The following is an 18,033-nucleotide window of genomic DNA, read 5'->3' on the forward strand; positions in this document are numbered from 1 at the left end:
AGTAACACACCTGTAGAAAATATCTATTTTCTATCGAGTCCAGCTATGTCAGTGTAAAAGGGTACTCCACTCTCCTTCCCACCCTGTGTCCCCTGTGGCAGCTCCCATCCCTACCTACCATCAGAGGAATGGCGTGCACCAGCGCTTCCCAGAGCCGGGATATCTTAAACACTGGTGTGAGCTTCGCCCCTGAATATGTGACATGAGCTTAACGCTATGGCTCTTCCTTGAAGTGAATTAGGAGCGCTCACATAAAGTCCTCTGCCAGCAGGAGAGTGGGAACAGTACTTTGGGGCAGAAGGGCAAAAACCATCAGCTGGAGAGATGGTCCTTCCCAACAACACAGCTGGATCTGGGAAAGAACAACCGTCAGCACAAATTTACCCCTGATACACAGTAATATTAAAGAAAGTAAAAAGATCTGACTTGACTTAGGTTAATCTTAAGTTAAACTCCGTAATGCATTGAAGTGGATGAGCAAAGACGACAAGAAGTTCAGATTTTGGGTTGCTGAACTACAACAGCTTTATTGGACTTATGCCAACTTTGCATAGGCAGCCTACCTGCCATGTGCTACGGCCTCACGTCAGCACTACATCGCTTCTGCACTAAGGAGATTCTCCCCCAAATACTCACCGGCCTTTTCAAATGTACTAGATTGAGGAAAGCAGATTATCAGATTACTAGGTCACAGAAAGTCCAGAAGTAAAAAAGAAAAATACACACATACTCTCACACCTCTAATATGTGTGTGGGTTTTAATTTTAGCTCACAGTAATTTAGATAATCTGATTTAATCAGGATTCCAAACATTAGAGTTTAAATTCCACCTTTTACAGTCACTCTCTACCACCACAGTGGAGTTGCTTAGGAGTGGACCATGACAGCTGCTTGCAATCAGAGACAGAGTACACCCTATTTTGTGGTTGTTTTGTTTTAAGAGTGGAAATGAAAACCAATTTCTCAGCAGAAAACACCAATAAAATTTAAGTAGATAGAATGTAAATACCAGAGTTGGAGCTTGGAGACAAGTGGAGAGATAATAAACACACTCCTGTTGGAACAGCTATACTTGGAGCTCAGCGATGACTTGGCCAGACCTGCTGAGTATGTCGCTACGCAAGGCAGAGGAACATGGGGCTGCCCCGGAGCAGAGACGATGACAGATCACAAGGGACAGCCTGTGATGAGCCCTGCCTGGAGGGGAGGGTTCACCACTGCCCACAGCAGGCAGCAGCTTGGCACGTGCCCATCTGCCACAGCTGGGGCACTCCTAAGGGACTGCCCCCACACTCTGCCACCCTGTCCTACGGGACCTGGCAGAATCTGCTTCCCAGCTAATTCCACCTCAAGCCAGGAACTTGCATTCATTTTCTTTGTCATGGTTACGCAGTTCCGTTACAACCCAGCTTTCAGCGAGTAACAATTACTTCTTTTCCAACTGTAAATTATTATCCTCAGAAGCAGAATACTTCTTTTGCCCTTGTTCTGGGCAGAAAGGTTCTGGACTTTTGTATTTCGATCTGTCACTAAATTCCCTTGTTTTAGAATATCCCAATTAGATGCCAACCAACCCTGACCTTGGTTTATCTGAGGAAGGGACAACATAGCAACGGGGTGGGGGAAACAGCAGAAACCACTATAGATGCACCCCTTACACATATCTGGGCTGCTTACGCTACAGTCATTGCCCGTTTTTCTCCCAACTCTTGCCTCTGTCGTTGCCCAAGGGGGCTTACTTTTGAGCATGGGTTAAATCAAGGCCTGTTTTAAACTGCAGTTAGCAGCCGCATAGCTCCTTAATGCCACGCAAACAGACTGATTTTTTCTGGGAGAGATTTGCTGTGTCCCAGAAGAAACATGTCTTCTCGTGAACAAAACAGGAAGAAGCAAGCAGGAGCAGCTCTTTGTGCAGATTAACTCCTAGAAAATTTTATTTTAGCACAGAAGCATAGTAGCAAGTTGATGTACTTACCGTATACAAAAGGCCAATATAATACAGGCCAAATTACTTCCCATACGCCCATATCCCCAGCGAAGACAACTTAGAAAGCTCTACGTTGTTTTTGGCTTGATATACTTTACTCTCTCCCTCTTGCCTCCAACAGATCAGGGGGCCCACCATTGTCGACAAGTTCTGGATATTTTGGTGGAAGGACTCCCAATGGCAGGAGACATTTATGGGCCTCTCAGAGCCAACCCACAAGCTGACTGCAGCGTGACACACCATTTTTTGTAAGCATCTTTGTTAATAAAGCAGTAGATCTTTTAGACAGTATAATTAGCTCACCTGTTGTGACAGTCTATGAAACCAGCCACCATACTCCTCACAAACCAGTCAGTCTAATACAGTTTATTGAGATCTAAGGTGGCTGCGAAACTTATCTCCAAATTTCTGTTTTCAGAATAAATCAGAGACACTGTTGGGTTAAGTATAAAAGTGAATCCTGCCAGCACCTCCTTTTCTTTGCTTCTTAAATGTTTTCAAAACATAACTGTGACACGTTATTTCCCTGAAAGCCTGCTGAAAATACACACAGTAAAACCAATTTAGTGTACCCATGTAAGTTATACAAGTATTTCTCCTATCACGGAGTTTACTCAGTACTGCCAGTGTTTAAAGATGTAAGGATCCAAAGTAATGAAAAATCAACCAGGTTTGCCAAGGGATTTAGTGATGCTGCATTCAGCAAACAGGTACTCAGTTTTAAAGGAAGGGATTTACCAGGTGCGTGTTACTGATCACTATTCAGTATTTATCTCACAGGCAAAACAGATTATAACACACTGTAAGTACAAACAATCAGAAAAGAGAAGCAAAAAATGTGTATTTTTAAAATCCCTTGAATCTCTGGATCTAAGGTAGCAGCATACAACCAGTAGTCAGGATCAAGTTTCTCAGAGCAGTTTACAGCAGACAGATCGAGTACCAGGCCTTGGTGGAGCCACAGAATTTGCATTGTGAACTGCAATCTTAAGCTCTCAGGAAAGATGACGTGTAAAAAAAGCAGTATTGTTCTCTTAAGACTGTTTCATGTCAACGGGAAACAGAAAAGAACCTGGGTGCACTGGAATCCCTGTAACTGTAGAGAATTTTCTTTCCTGCTTTTGTCTTTCCAAATAATATGAACCACAACAATACAATTAGGCTACTGCTGAACAAAATTTTGGAGGGCTGAGCTCCACCCACCAGGGAAACAAAAGTAATTGCCCTTGCCTTCAGCATCCCTGCGTGTGACGGATCCACTGTGTAACGGTCACAGTCTGCTGTACGAGGCCACACAGGGACACTAAACAGCTGAGGGAATGCTGTGTCCCACAGTTAATGGACTCAGCGTCTACTTTTGATAAACCACCGTGCACGCGGAGCCTGATCAGGTCGCTATTGCCTTTCACCGTGGCACACAGACATGCTCCAAATGGATGTTTGCTGTCCTTTTGTAGAGTGTGGCAGCAGGCATTAAAACAGGTATTTCAGTCAGCCAAGGAGGCTGACTTACTCAGGAAAAACAATCAACTACTGCTGAGGAGCTCTCTTTTTTTTTAATTTTCTTTTTTAACTCCCACACACTGTTTAATTGTGAAATACCTTGGCTATTTCTGTGTTTTCCGCTACCATGAAAGTGAAGCTGATGTTCACCAGATCTGTGCCACTGCAAACACACACTATCCGTCCTTCCAACTCATTTTCCGATTTTCCAACAGCCTCAAGCGCAGTTAGTATTTTGGGATCCTGTTAAACAGAATAAATAACTTGTTACATCTGCCATACTTTTGCTATGCAATGCACTATGGTAAAGATACATTTCAATCTCTATTTACATTAACACTTTTAAACCTTTGCCAATCACCTTAAATGAGTGCTTTCACTTAGAATTATTGTGTGTAAACCTGAAAACCAATACATTCTAACAACTAGGAACACGACTGTAAAAACTCAGAAGTAAATGAAGTATTATAAATATATTTTAGAAAGTTAAATTTGAAATTACATATATTTTCATCATGAAAAAGAAAAATTAATCACTCCAAGGACTGGAAATAGAGGAACAGTATTAACCTCTAAGTAAATTATTCCAATCTATTGAAGTCCATAGTTACTTTGAGTTACGATCTGTGTGATTTTTTTGGCTGTTTCTTAACGACATGTCGTACAAGCTGGTATCTCTGCTGAGGGTCAAGGGCTATAGATTTAATGGGCATAAAGAGCAAATTACCTATGTAAAGACAGAGGTGAAGTCTGAAGCATATTGGTATGGTTGTCAGCACATGAAGCATGGGGTTGCCTGCACCACCACTTCTCATGCCCCTTCTCTACGGGGGAAAGATTTTAGTCTATGGATTCCCAAGAGAACTACTAAGAGATAGTTATCTACAGTTAACACAGAAACACTTAACACATGAAAGTGGAAATGCAGAGGTGTTAACAGATATCTTGCTTCATAACAAATCTTCTAAAGGCCTGGAGGAGGGAAACCCAGAGTTCACTTCAGAAAATTCTATGTCTTCCTTCCAAAGACTACCACTGAAAATATTTCCAAAGTTTTGGGTTTCTCCAGAACTCCTAGCTAGTACTTCTGTTGATATTCTTCAGAATGGTAGTGACCAGCTGCCCTCTCTGACCATCTAACTCTACAAGAGGGATGCAAACAAAACCTTCTATGTTTTATGTCAATGGAGCAAAAAGATGAACCCAATTTTAAACAGATAGGAACAAAATTTGGAATACGAAACATCTTCTTCCAGATCCCTAAAACAAGTATCACAATACACTGTTACAAAATAATTAAAAACTCCTGATACATGCTCTTAATGTCTGTTGTTCAGCTTCCACCACCTCCTGAAAGCTAGGCACTGTACTACATCAGAAAGACCAGATGACAGAACCTTCCCACTGCAATCACACCAAATTACTTGACTTTAAAACTTCACATTTTAGACTGTGATTGCCAAATAAGAGCTGTGCTGCTGATATTTTTTAAATAAAATGAACTTCATCCTGCAGTTCACCTTCAGTTTAAATATTCTTTGTTTAAATGAAGAGTATAAACTAACTATAGAATACCTTTGGTACAGCTCCAAAACGAACACTGTTGATCAGGGAGCATTCTAATACCTGTCCTTCCTGAAATGGCAAAAAAAGGTACAAGTTCAAAGGTCTGTTGACACACGGCTCCATTAGGAATTGCAGCAAAAATAAACAATGAATCTTATTTGCAAACACTGTTAATTAACACTAAACAGTATCTCTCCCTTTTATATCCGTTAATTCCCTCTTAAATACTTCACTTCTATCAATTCTAAAAGAATAGGACTAAGGTTAGTTTTGTAAACAAACTAACACAGTATTTGAGATTTTCAGAAACTAGCCAGAATATAAACCAAGTGCAATAATACCTAATACATATTCCTGACATAATTGTAATATACCTTTCCTTCACTTTTCCAGCTCAGAAAAAAGCCAAATTCATCCACTTGGAAGAGACAGTTGCTTTCAAAGACAAAAGATTCCTATAGAAAAGAAAATACAGACCATTACTTTAGTTAGTTTGACAAATGTGATAAATTTATTTATTGTTCAAATATAAAAGATTGTTACATTTCTTCCCAGATACCTTCCTGGAGAATTTGCTATTCCCAAAGCAATCAGAAATGAGGGAGGCAGGCTTGTAAAAAATGATCATTTTAATGATTTGTCTTTTTGCTGCCATTTGAGACATCGTGATGCACTTAATTAATATTTTCTTACTTCTTTGCAACTATGAAGATTTTTTTTGTTTAATAAAAGCAGTGATTCTTACCTAATCAAAAACCTTAATGAAATGGAACGTCAAAAAATTATGGAAAATTAAATGCTTCAAACTATGTAAACGTTAAAAATATGTAATTTGCTAATACTACCTTCAGGATCAAATGACCACATTTCATTTTAACATTCAGAATTTGGGAAGCACTTTTCTGCTAGACTATGACAGTATGCATGCCACGAGTATTTTGTTGCCAGAGTATCAGGCAAGCAGAGTTTGACGGATATTGATTTGTAGATAAATCAAGAAAGAATGGCGTACCAAAGAGACTAGACAAGGCAAAAAATCAGATTAGCTGAATTAAAAAAGAAATTTCCTCCACACACCTCCAGCCTCAATTAATGCATCATAAATTAAGCTAAAATGCAGGATAACACTGAGCAGAATCAATCACTTTTCAAAGAAAAAAAGGATCCAGGACTTCCTGACTTCCTTAATTGAAAACCATCAAGCATGTGTGCAGGCTACAGCCCTGCGTACTGTTTCAGAGATCAGTGCTTTGTTCTGTGATAAAGGCTGAGGTACCTTTCTGAAATGCCATGTCCTCTCCTGTGCATACAACAAGGGCAGCAAGGATATACACGCACACACACAGAGCTGTTTTCAGATTCTTGCATACAGGACAATTTGAATTTAGGTAACAGAACCAGGTTAAAACTCCAATGCGTTCAATCCATGGAGCACGCTTTTAAGTCAGTAAGTCTCTTCAGGCCAGTTCTCACTGGGTTACTCTGAGACAGCCACCCAGCCTGACCCGGGATGCAGGACATCGGGGGCAGCCACAGGTGCTTGTTGTGGCCTCTGCCACAGAACAAGGGCATCGGGTGGGCTAAGCAATGGTCATGTTCCAGTCAGGTCTTACCCTGACTTGACACCGGGCATGAAGGCAAGCAAGTTCCTGGATCCACGACTGGGTAATGTCCTTGAGCCTCCTAGATGGGCACAGCCAAAGGGGATACGCTGTGTTTGGGATAATTGCTCCTTTTCCCTGGAAATGTTAATTACTGAATGGTGTCTACCACTTCTGGACAACATCTGAGGTCCTCAAATGAGATTTACGTTTTAAGGACTGACACACTGCAGTTTTCCATGTGAGTAGCAAACGACTATGTTAATTTTACAGGCAGGGGAGCTGAGATAGAAAGTACAAAGTTGCTGCAGCTCAGTCTGAGCCAACACCGCTACGCATGAGTTTCCAACATGCACTGCTCTGCCCACCTTTCTCGACCATAGCTTCACCCTAGCACTTGTCCCTCATGAAACCTACTTGTTCCCAGACACCTCAGATTTACTAGTTTTGCAGCCCTTGGAGTCCTGTTTCACATTAAAATGCAGCTATAGCTGCTAATCAAGATGAGGGCATCTTGCATTTCCCAGTAAGATTACTTGCAAAAAAAAAAAAAAAAGGCAGGCAATATTGGTCATTTATTGTGTCCCCATCTATCAAAAAGCTCTTGATATACCAAAGGTGTTGTTTTCACAAAGGTGTCTAAATTGCATTCATGTTGATGTTCCACCCCAGTCTTGACTCTATTCAGCACATTAGTTTTTCTGCAATTTGTCTTCTTGCACGGTAAAAAAAGCACCTACCATCAGACCACATAGATGCAACATGACCAGTAAGAATCCTAATCATGTCTGATTTTTATTACCCATATTCTGCTGAGATAACCCTGTTCTAGACTCAGACTTTTCAGCAGTCAAACATGATAACACTTGACTCAAAATATATTTCCATAATGTTGGAATTCTTCTGGTTAAGGGACTCATCTATCAGCAAAAGATGGATCAAGACATCGCTCCGCATGGCCACGACTCAGATTTTTCTAGCCACTCAACGAAACTTGGGGACATAAAAGACCTCTCATGCTGTACTAGAACTGTTCAGTCACCCAGACCCTGTACCAGGATTCCTGAGCCCCAGTTCTGCACTGACCTGCTGTATGACATTAATTCACTCACCATTTCTCTTTTCCCCAACATGACCTTTCTGTTAGAGTGAGGAATTAAGCACAGAATTTCCATGAAAATTAGAAGCCTAGATCTGAAACAATTTTCTTGAAAATTGCAAGCCCTACAGTATAGGGATGAGATTGTGCTATGTTTGCATAGTATTTCCAAAACAATGGTCTCTCTCTTGGGTGGACTATCTAGTTACTACCACAACACAAATAATAGCATATGTATATCGTAGATCTGATAATATCAAACAGACACACCATTAAATGCTCACTGTTTACAGGCTACAGATCTTAACTTCTGAGCCACTGGTTTTTTACAGCCCTTGATGATTCCTATAAAATTGCAGCTAAAATATACAGTTAGCTACCTAAGTGAAAGCCTTTTAATGTTTCCAGAAGAGTCCCTTCAAGAAAAAAAACAAAACAGGCTTTCAACTGTACCATAGCAAAATTTGCAGTAAGCTATGCAGCTAGAGAATATCATGTGGATGGACAAAAAGCATTTTGCTCCACAGGTGGCAAGCAGGACCCCCTTTCTGCAGGGCTTTGGAAGACAGTAAATTCAGCTGCAAGTAGCAAGACTTCTGGTGCTACTGTCTCGCCCACGTCTATGCAGCATCATCTAGTCTCGCACAGGTCCCTCCTGCGTACGCTCACCTACAGTGCAACAGTATTACTTTTTGAGACGTCTCATTCTCCCTATCACTACATCAAGGACCCAGGTGCCTCACCGAGCATTCTTGATCTCACATCAAAATTTGAGCACTTAAACTCTTTTCTGTATCTGCCCATTCTCTGTTTCTCATCTAAGGTGCAAGAGACCAATCATAGACCATACCCCCTCACTTGGATCCTCAGAGGCTGAGTTACTGAAGCAATATTTCCTGAAGAAAAATAAAGCTTTTATGAGCCTCCTTTCTAAGGAATTCAGTGTCCACCAGTATCTTTTTAGTTTATCTTCGCCCAAAGCTGAAAATACATGATAAACCAACTATCCCTATCTTGGCAGGCCTCATGATAAATAATACCTTTTACCTACATTTCACAAGATAAGAGGAAAATACTAATATCCCTGAAGGCACTTACTGAGATACCTTCAACTTTTAGATATTTCCTGTCCAAACAAGATTAAAAGTAGACACCGATAAAATTATTCTCACAGGCATATCAATGTTGAGTATAAGGTAAATGCCTCAGCACTTTATTTCGGCTATCTGTGTAAAATGTCCTGTTTTGCATTCCTTTAATAAATTTGGATTAAAGCACAGCTGAAAGCAGGATCATAGTAATCATATTTCAGATAGAGTACAGGTTGTTTTTCTAAAGTAGATAAAACCACTCCAGATCTCAAATGATGCATTTGAATCAGAATATAAATGTTTCGTGCTCTCTTACTTTCCCTTGTGAGATGCAGGTCCTCAGTTTATTTATTAAAAAAAAAAAAGACGACACATTCCCCCCCACTCCCCCCCACCGCCCTCCATTTGATGTACAAAAAATTGGAAGGATTCACTTTGTTCAGTAATGTGCTTTATGAATCTGCAAAGATGAGAGCTTTATGCGGGTTACAGACATTTTGATCCAAATCTCCCTTTCTCTTCCTCAGGGCTTATTTCAAATCAGAGGGATTAAATATATTTTAAAGTTGTTTCTTTTCAAAGCAAAAGTCTGTATAGCAATAACGCGTGTTGGTATTTCCTCCACACACACATTTTTGGAGTTATTTGAAAGTTTATTTCTGTACAATGAAAGCAAAATATGAAATATTCTGTAACATCTACATATTTAAAAGAGAATACCAAATGAAATGCAACTGGCCTCTTACCTCTTCGTATCTATCAAACACAGCTCCATCTTGCATAAAAGAGGGAACTGGCTTCTGCCAGTTAAATTCATAAGGTTTTGCCATGATTATAGAAGAAAAACCTGAAATGGAATGAAAAAGCAGAGTTCAATTACGGTCTTTTAGGAGGAGTATTTCAAAGTCTAAGCAGGAAAAAAGTGACTTTTAGCTTTTCCTTTCACACAGAAATATTAAAAAGTCACACTGCATTTCCAAATCAAGAGTTTTCCTCATAAGAATATTTTTGTTTCATAACTTTAAAATAAAAAATACTTGTAAAATGTGTGTCTGACCTTAATTATTTTAAAAAAACACTTGCACTGTAACGTTGCTTTAGCTTAAATACCTGCTACATCACTTCTAGAGTATAACGAGGCTGGGATTAACACAGCCCTAGGTGACGCAGACTACCACAATCTGTAATATAGGAGTGCTTCTTTTTTACAGGAAAACATCAGATCCTACATAGACAGATTTCATTTTCTTTAACATTCTAAATTGTGTACTACATAGGCAAAACACATTTTCCCTCTGTGTTTTGTATTTCAAAATCCATTTATATTAAATAAAGTCCTGGGTATTTTCAATGGTATTTTATACCTAACTCAATATATGGATAATATGTAGGTCAAAATTCACAGGAAAAAACTGTTTAGGGATACAGGACATTAAATAAAATTAGCTAGTAGTATTGTACATTTTTGCAGTTTAGGAATGTGAACAAAACAGTTAATTTCGAATTTAATACAGAAGCCATACCATATGGACCTTACAATAAAGACTATCGAATTATTCAGCCTCCTTTCCACCACCTTGGTGCCTTCCAGGTTACGCTGCTTTCCACCACAAAATGTCCCAACTACATACTCTGAAATAGTGAAGTTTATTTTACCTGAAGTAAAGCGCATCTGCATCGTTCCTGCTTAGTAATGCCACCTAGGACACATAGTATCTTGTTTATTGCATTTATACACTGGACCAGAAAGTCTTGGATAAGAGGGAATACACGTGGCAGCAGCAAGACAAGACTGACTCACAGATGTCAGTAAATCATTCTGTGAAAAGGTATATTGAGGATGAATACAGCGCACGGTCACAATAATCCGACCTCACATGTTACTGCCTGTCTCACAGACGAACGCTGCCTTACTCTGTTCTTGTCTGCTTGCCCTAGCCTTCCTCGACAAGAGTCATCTACTATTGACTGTCTCTAGCAGCACCATACGGGGCTAAGCGTAACCAGCACACTTCGTATGGCCTTACAATGCAGGCACCTGCTCCAAGCCAAGTTTGTCTAAGTGCAAAGAATAAAAAGCATACCCAAAATTCAGGGGAGAGCGTGACAGGCTGGGTAATCCATGCTATGCAAACCACCTTTCTAGTGTTTTTGTATGCCAAAACTCTGAATAGAAGACTTAAAACATTACCAATTAGTAACAATGCTTCCACAATGTCCTTAGACAGAAACGTCTACTTTGACTGAACTTTAAACCCACAATAGATGCAAGTGTTTAGAAAAAAAAAAAAATTAAGAATTTTCTAGTGTTCTCCTCTGTCTTGCTTTCATTGTATCAAAAATGTTCTAACAAGAAAAAGAACAAGAACAAAAGAACTCAGAGGATACTATTAAAAGACTGTCCAACACTGGCCTTAAGAACAGTTACTTTTGATAGTTTTCTACTGAAAAAAATATCCTTACTACTAAAAAATTGCAACATACATTTTGATGCTGCCCATCACCAATACAGGAATATCAAAAATACTTATCACATTTCCAAAGCCTTAGAATAAGACAAATTAACTCATTTTCCGTAACTATCAAAAATACAAGTTGACAGTTATATATATCTCTCACCATTAAGTGCTCACTTTTGTTGAAAATGGGATGAAAACTCAAAATAACGCATCTGTACTCTCCACTTAAAAAAAGATGTTAAATAATATTTAAGACTACTCATCTGTACTATTTTTTTCTCCGACGAAGAGATGCTTTCAACAAAATAGAGGAGAAGGAACTAGGGCCAAGAAGTGTTCAGCTACATTTAGTATCTTCTCAAAAGCCCCCTTTTCTGTTTCCCAGCCCTATGCATTTGGCTCTTACCACTCTGTAAAAGAGTAGTATTTTCCTCATGAGGACCATGAGATGTTTTGAGATCCTTTCAGGGAATGTGCCAAATTATTGATTTTTTAAATTTTTTTTTTAAACCCTATAATTTTAGGGTCTCTTCCAGTTTAGATCAGCATAGAGCTGCTTTTTCCTCATTCCATGGAGGAAGCTGCATAATAGGACAGCCATCTCATTGCAGTAGCACGATGGCGGCGTCTTCTATACAGCTCACAGACTTCACACAGTAGCTCAGTATGATCACAACTTGAAAACGTAGTGCTTGTTCTTACAGCAAAGCTACATTTAGAGAAACACAGCTTCAGAAAGCTGTTTTCTGACTTCACGGGCTTTGTTAATGGCAAAGTTGAAAAAAAACCCATACTATACAACAGATCCCCAAAGGTCTTGGAAAAACACCCCTTAAAGAAAACTTGAAACATATACACCTGAAGTGATAAACACTCCATTTTGATCATTCCCTTATCTGTTTAAATGAATTTTACTATCGGAACACTCCCAAGAAGAAAGTTACTACGACAGGTAGTTCATGAAGCAATACATGCTGCCAGCATGTGAAGTCTTTCTGGGAAAAGCAGATGCATTCTGTGCTAACATATAAGAAATGTGATGACACTTTTCAGACCGTGAAGCATACTCTTTGACAGTCCCTAGCCTATATACATGGCCTTTACCCTTTCTCATTGACACCGAACCCCATACAGACACAGATTTTGCCTCCTGTATAAGACACATCATAACATTCCGTCCAGCATCTGGCACCATGAATCCTGAATGTAAAGAGTTCTTGAACAGACACTTATCTTTCAGAAAGACTAATTACCTTAGCACTACAAACATGCACTTTATTACCAATTTGAACTTTGCTGAGTTCATCATCCAGTCGCAGAAATATGGCTCTGTAAAAATTCCTCCTTTACAGATATCTTCTCCTTGTCTGGGTACTCACACAGTATGATGAAGTTGTCTCATTACTTCATCGCTGATAAATTAAATAGATCGAGCTCTTCAGTTTCTGCTGCAACGCACATTTTTCATATCTTGGAGTCAGCCTGAGCCCTCTCCACTTTACCAGCTGCCTTTCTAAAGTCAGGGGTCTGGACCAGGACACAGTAGCCCAGCACAGCGCTCTGTCATACAAACCAGAGTAACAGTCTGTCTTCTTATTTACATAACCTTACGTTTAGCTGCAAGTAAACACGCTTGATTGTTCATAATTTATCAAGCAATCAAGTTGTGTCTCAGCGACTCAAGCTCATTGTTATTTACCATCTTACCAATCTCTTCTTTAGCTCTGCTCTCTCACAGGTCAATATAGTTTACAGATGAACTGAGACAGATGAAGTGTGAGGGAAAGATGGCTTGAGTACATGTAGCAAGGGGTCAGATGAATTGTAACAAACAAGATTTTTAAGCCATATGCTGTAGCAGCTGTGCAGAAGGTGAAGAAAATTCTCTCTGCCTTTAGAAAAGCTCTTTTTGGTCTCTCACATTTCTCACACTCCTCTCAAAAATCCATTCTAACATAACCCTGTTACCTTTTAAGATCACAAATTAAAATACAAAATATTGCCCTATCACTCTTTGAAGCTCTATTAATCTTCACCAATTTTTTAAGCAGTACAAAGCAAATAATAACCAAAACCGACCCCACCCACCAAATCCAAACATGATATTCTAACATTCATACGGTTGCAAATATATGCATGCACATACTCTCACTATGATGAGAATTAACTCTCTTTAAAGAAATTCAGTAACAATGAAATGTGTGAAGATTCAGCTGGGAAAGATAGAAGATTTAGTAACTAAATTTAAGACAGTAAAATTTTAATTCTAAAACTTTTAAACAGCTTTTAAAAATTAAAATAAAAATCTCCTGCTGATTTAGGGTTCTTAAAGTATAAAAATGCCTCTGAATACATACCGTTCACAAAAGCAGAAAGAATACTCATATAAAACACCCCTCAGGACTTAATCAATGACTTCAAGGGAGAAGTAGGTGAAGTCTCTCAAGTGCAGTAGTGAAATGCCTTTTGAGATACCTCCCTTTCTTTCAACACTGACTTATGCCTGAAGGCATGATTTGAATTACATGAAAAAAAAGTACCTTTTGATTCACCTGGAGTACCCAAAGAGTGAGGATATAAAATTAACCATATCCAGAATGACATCATTTAACACAAGTTTTCCTCTTTTGTAAGCTTGGCTGTACTAAACTAAACCAGAGGTGTGGGGGGTGGAGGGACTATAAATCCTGGGTTTTTTCATTCTTTGACCAAAAGAAGGACAAGGTGTGGCTGAACAGGAGGAGGAAAGGATTCTGTTAATACAAAGCAGACAAATGTTTGGGGAAAGAGGTGATATTCTAAACTAACCCACAGGGCTGGCTAGCGTGATGGATAGGATACTCCTTGGATCCCATAAACATCCTGTCAATGTTGAGACACTGTTGGAAAGGACGGCAGTATTCCTCAGAGCTGATCCCCCCCCAGTCTAAAACACAGTAACTCACAATTTCCGTAGTTTGCTTAGCCCCGAATATTGAAACAATACTTGTAAAATTTTTTTTTTAGTAATTATTATTTTTGCCTCTGGAATGAATCGCTATTTGCTGAGTGAAAAAGCGAGGAGGCTCCACACTCTGTGTTTGCCACTTCACCACTTACCTCTTCGAATCACATCACCTAAACCTGCACCTGTTACTGTCTGCATGGGTTTTGAGGGCCAAGTATAAGCACCCACAGAACACTATGCTGAGTTTAGTAACCTTGCCCAGTATATATATCCTTCACCACCTCTCTTCTTTGGTAAATGTGATTCTTCATAACAAAGACAGCCAGATTTACATCGGCAGACCTCTACAGCTTTTTGGGGGCTTTTTTTATGGAGTTCATCCCAGTCCAGAAAGTCTACCTGCAGTGTTGTGGACTACAGTGAGAAACGAGTTGTCCAAGGCTAAACAGGCAGTGCAACACTGAAATTCTTATAAAAATGCTCTCTTCATTTTTTTTATGAGGTTCTGAAGTACTTTCATATTCAAATACTACAATTGTTTCTAGCGATTTACAGGAGGAAAACTCAGATCTTTACGCATTTACTTCTCAGCGTCAAATTTATTTGGTCGTACACGTACCAGCATTACCATGCGCAAAATGCAGAGACAGGGTGTTTTTTAAACACAAAACTCTGGTTTCTACACTAGAAATTAAAATTCAGAGTAAATTTTAAGAAAATTTAGAGAACAAAAGCCACTACAACGTGAGTCCTATGTGAAAAGTAACGGTGAGACCCGCGCTGCTGAATTTCTGCAGTATCCACACTATACTGTAAAGCGATTCCAGGATTTCACAGCTCTCCAGGCTCTTCCACAGTCAAGTTTTGTTTTGCTTGGTGGTTGGGTTTTTTCCTTTTTAAAAAGAGTGCTTTTTCAGCACTCAGGTTATTTTTAAATGCATTATTCCCACAGCTAATGCAAGCAACTTAAACCAGTTCTCTCAAAAACACGGTCCAGAAGCAACAAGAGACATACAACAGAGCTCAGGCGCCTGAACATGTATTGTCTAGTAATGGTTTCAATTTCCATCTTGTCTCATTTTCCATTTCATTTTAATTGCTGGAATGCATTGGCACACAGGGGCAGCTAAGAGGTTAGACCAAAACAAGAAGTGGCCTGTTCTTAACTATCCTCCTCTTTGACATTTCAAGCAAGTTCAGCAAGGCTGCCCGCTGCAGAGCTCTGCTTCAGGCTAAGAAACGAGTATATCTGTTGCTGACAGCAGAAAACAACTGCTTATGCCGTAGTGCTGAAAATGAGACAGTCTTGCCTTAACTTAAGGTCTGAACTGTGTTTCAGTCATCACCTCTGATGACAGCCATTATCTCTAACAAGTACAATTCCTAGAACAGGCCATAGGACCCAAACATCAGCTCCCAGCTTCCTTAGATGTTTTTTGTCCTAAGGCCTTCCTGGTTTGTTAATACCTATGGTTTTCCTCAGCCTTCCCATTCATTCTAAAACTCTCAGGATCTGCTGTAAGTACTTACCAACCATCTTTTTTTTTTTTTTTTTTTGTGCGGGGGGGGACACACGACATGATGGGGAGGGACACAAAACATTAAAAGACAGCTTAATGAGTCTAACACTAACACAGAACCAGCAGAAAAATCCAACATGAGAAATGCTTATATGTAACTACCAAATTCCACCCAAAATAGAAAACAAACCAATACCAGTAACTACAAAACCATCTAATTTTTCTCACCTGCACAAACACTAATCCTACTGATCATGGTTGCCTCTTCCATCAATGGAGCTGCATTACCTGAAACTAAATTAAAGGCCTTTCCTTCCATTCTATTCTAAATTTGATGGCATGAATATCACTCCACTGAAAAACAATTAACGCACCTCACTCTCAGAAGAAATACTTATAGTCCCAAGAAGGTAAATTATTTCTATGCTCAGCAGCAACACAGAGTCACTGGAGCAGATTTTTCCCTTTTGAATTGATCCCCATTGATCACCAAAGTCATCTGGACTCATCGCATAGCTTCTGACAGAATTGGGATCAGTCCTCGTGTGCCACCACTATAAACTAACACTATTAACTTCCCTTGCTGACCAAGATGAGTCTTTAGATAGATGCCACTTGAAATGCCTGGAAAAACAAAAGCAACTTGGCAATTTCAACAGCAAAGTGTTAAAATAAAAAGGTACGGTTTTACTCATAGTCCACAAGAAAACTCCTACAGCAATAACAAAAGCTCATCTGTACACATTCCTAGGAAAAGTATGATTTGAATAGTAAGCCAAAGTGCAGAGTTATCATAACTGGAAGTTAGTAAAAACTTAAGTGATAAAAAATAACATACAATACATAACATACATACAAACCCATAAACTTTACTGTATAAGTAAGGTTATTTTTATTGTTGTTCTTTCCTTCTGGTGATGGAAAATTTGGCGTTGACATTTTCAATTTTGTAACAGTAAATGCAAAAGGCAAGGGGAAAGACACAGATCTTCCCAAGGGATGACTTCAGGAGGGGTCATGCTCAGAATGCTGCCAATTCCACAGAGAATTTAGCAATCTGACTCATGAAGAGATACAATAAATAACAGATTATTTTTTATTTACACATACTATTCCATATTCATCTAAGAGTAACTTTTTGCTTTTGACCTGTCAAGAGAACTTCATCTCATAACGTGAGCATATGATGAAGAACTCTTCCCTAGAACTTTCCCTGTTTTGTCTCGTTCCAATAATAAACACTAACAATATATAAAATTCAGTTGTCTAAAAACGTGGAAGATGCTACAGTTTTATCTTTAGTTAAGCAGAAGTGTTAGAGACGTTCAAGATTTATTTTCAGTAGAATGCCAAGCATCCCATTTCCTGGAAGCCATCTCCTCCCCAGGTAGTAATAGAGAACGAATTGGACTTTGATGAAAGCAATGGTTTGTGTAATAGTTGTCAAGCTATTTCTGAATTGCTATAGCATGTGATGAATGCATACAATATATCTTGATTTAACCAGCAATGACTTTTAATAAGTTTAATTACTTCACTCTGTGGCTTTCAATTGAGGACAGTGTTAAAATAAAGGCTACTTCTTGGAATAACAATAAAAAATAAATCACAAATATGTAGCACTTGCAAAACATCTCCAGTATTTTCTGAATTACTTAAGCCCAAATTCTCTCTTTATAGTTTTGTAAAGTCTGACACCTTGTATAACTACAGCAATGAGTCCTAAAAGAAAAAGACTTGTCAGATTTATTAAAAAAAGTCTTCAATATGGTCTTTGGGCAATTAATACTGTACTTAATTTCTACTGTTGTTATTTAATCCGGAGCTGACAGATAACACATCTTTTAAGTCAGTGAGTAGTGTTTCTCCCTTTTAGGTACACCTGTACAAAGTATGTGTGTCACTTATTTTAATTGAAATCATAAGCAATTTTTACATTTAGAACCTCAGCTGCCTCTCTTTAGCCTCCTTCCTAGGCTTATTACTCCAAAAGATCTTTAGCAGAAGCAGCGATTCCTGTACTTTAATGTGATAGGAAGACATAAATAAACGTTTGTAATTAAAATTCTAAGAAAAATTCAGGTATGACTACAGATAAACACCAAATAACCTTAAATGAGCATCATTCCTGTTAGGAATGCAAGAGGTTCAGGGATCCTAGGACATAAAACAACTGCAAAATTCTAAGATCGAATTATTAACTACAAATATCATAGAAAAGGCAACGTAAACTTCCAAATCAGATTAATATTGGCAGTCT

General features: G+C 38.9%; 1 protein-coding gene across 3 annotated transcripts in view; it reads right to left on the minus strand.

Moving 5' to 3' along the window:
• The window catches only part of PLCB4 (phospholipase C beta 4), a 206,021-nt gene that overhangs the window by 81,338 nt on the left and 106,650 nt on the right, over positions 1 to 18,033 (minus strand). For all 3 annotated transcript variants that reach the window (XM_075749801.1, XM_075749802.1, XM_075749800.1), the window contains 4 exons: positions 9,594 to 9,694; positions 5,431 to 5,511; positions 5,066 to 5,125; positions 3,590 to 3,733 (listed from right to left, as the gene is read on the minus strand). In XM_075749801.1, coding sequence (XP_075605916.1) covers positions 3,590 to 3,733; positions 5,066 to 5,125; positions 5,431 to 5,511; positions 9,594 to 9,677 — 369 coding nt within the window. In that variant the 5' untranslated portion in view covers positions 9,678 to 9,694. The remainder of the gene's footprint in view (positions 1 to 3,589; positions 3,734 to 5,065; positions 5,126 to 5,430; positions 5,512 to 9,593; positions 9,695 to 18,033) is intronic.

This window comes from Balearica regulorum, chromosome 3 (genome assembly GCF_011004875.1).
Source record: "Balearica regulorum gibbericeps isolate bBalReg1 chromosome 3, bBalReg1.pri, whole genome shotgun sequence".
Lineage (NCBI taxonomy): Eukaryota > Metazoa > Chordata > Aves > Gruiformes > Gruidae > Balearica > Balearica regulorum.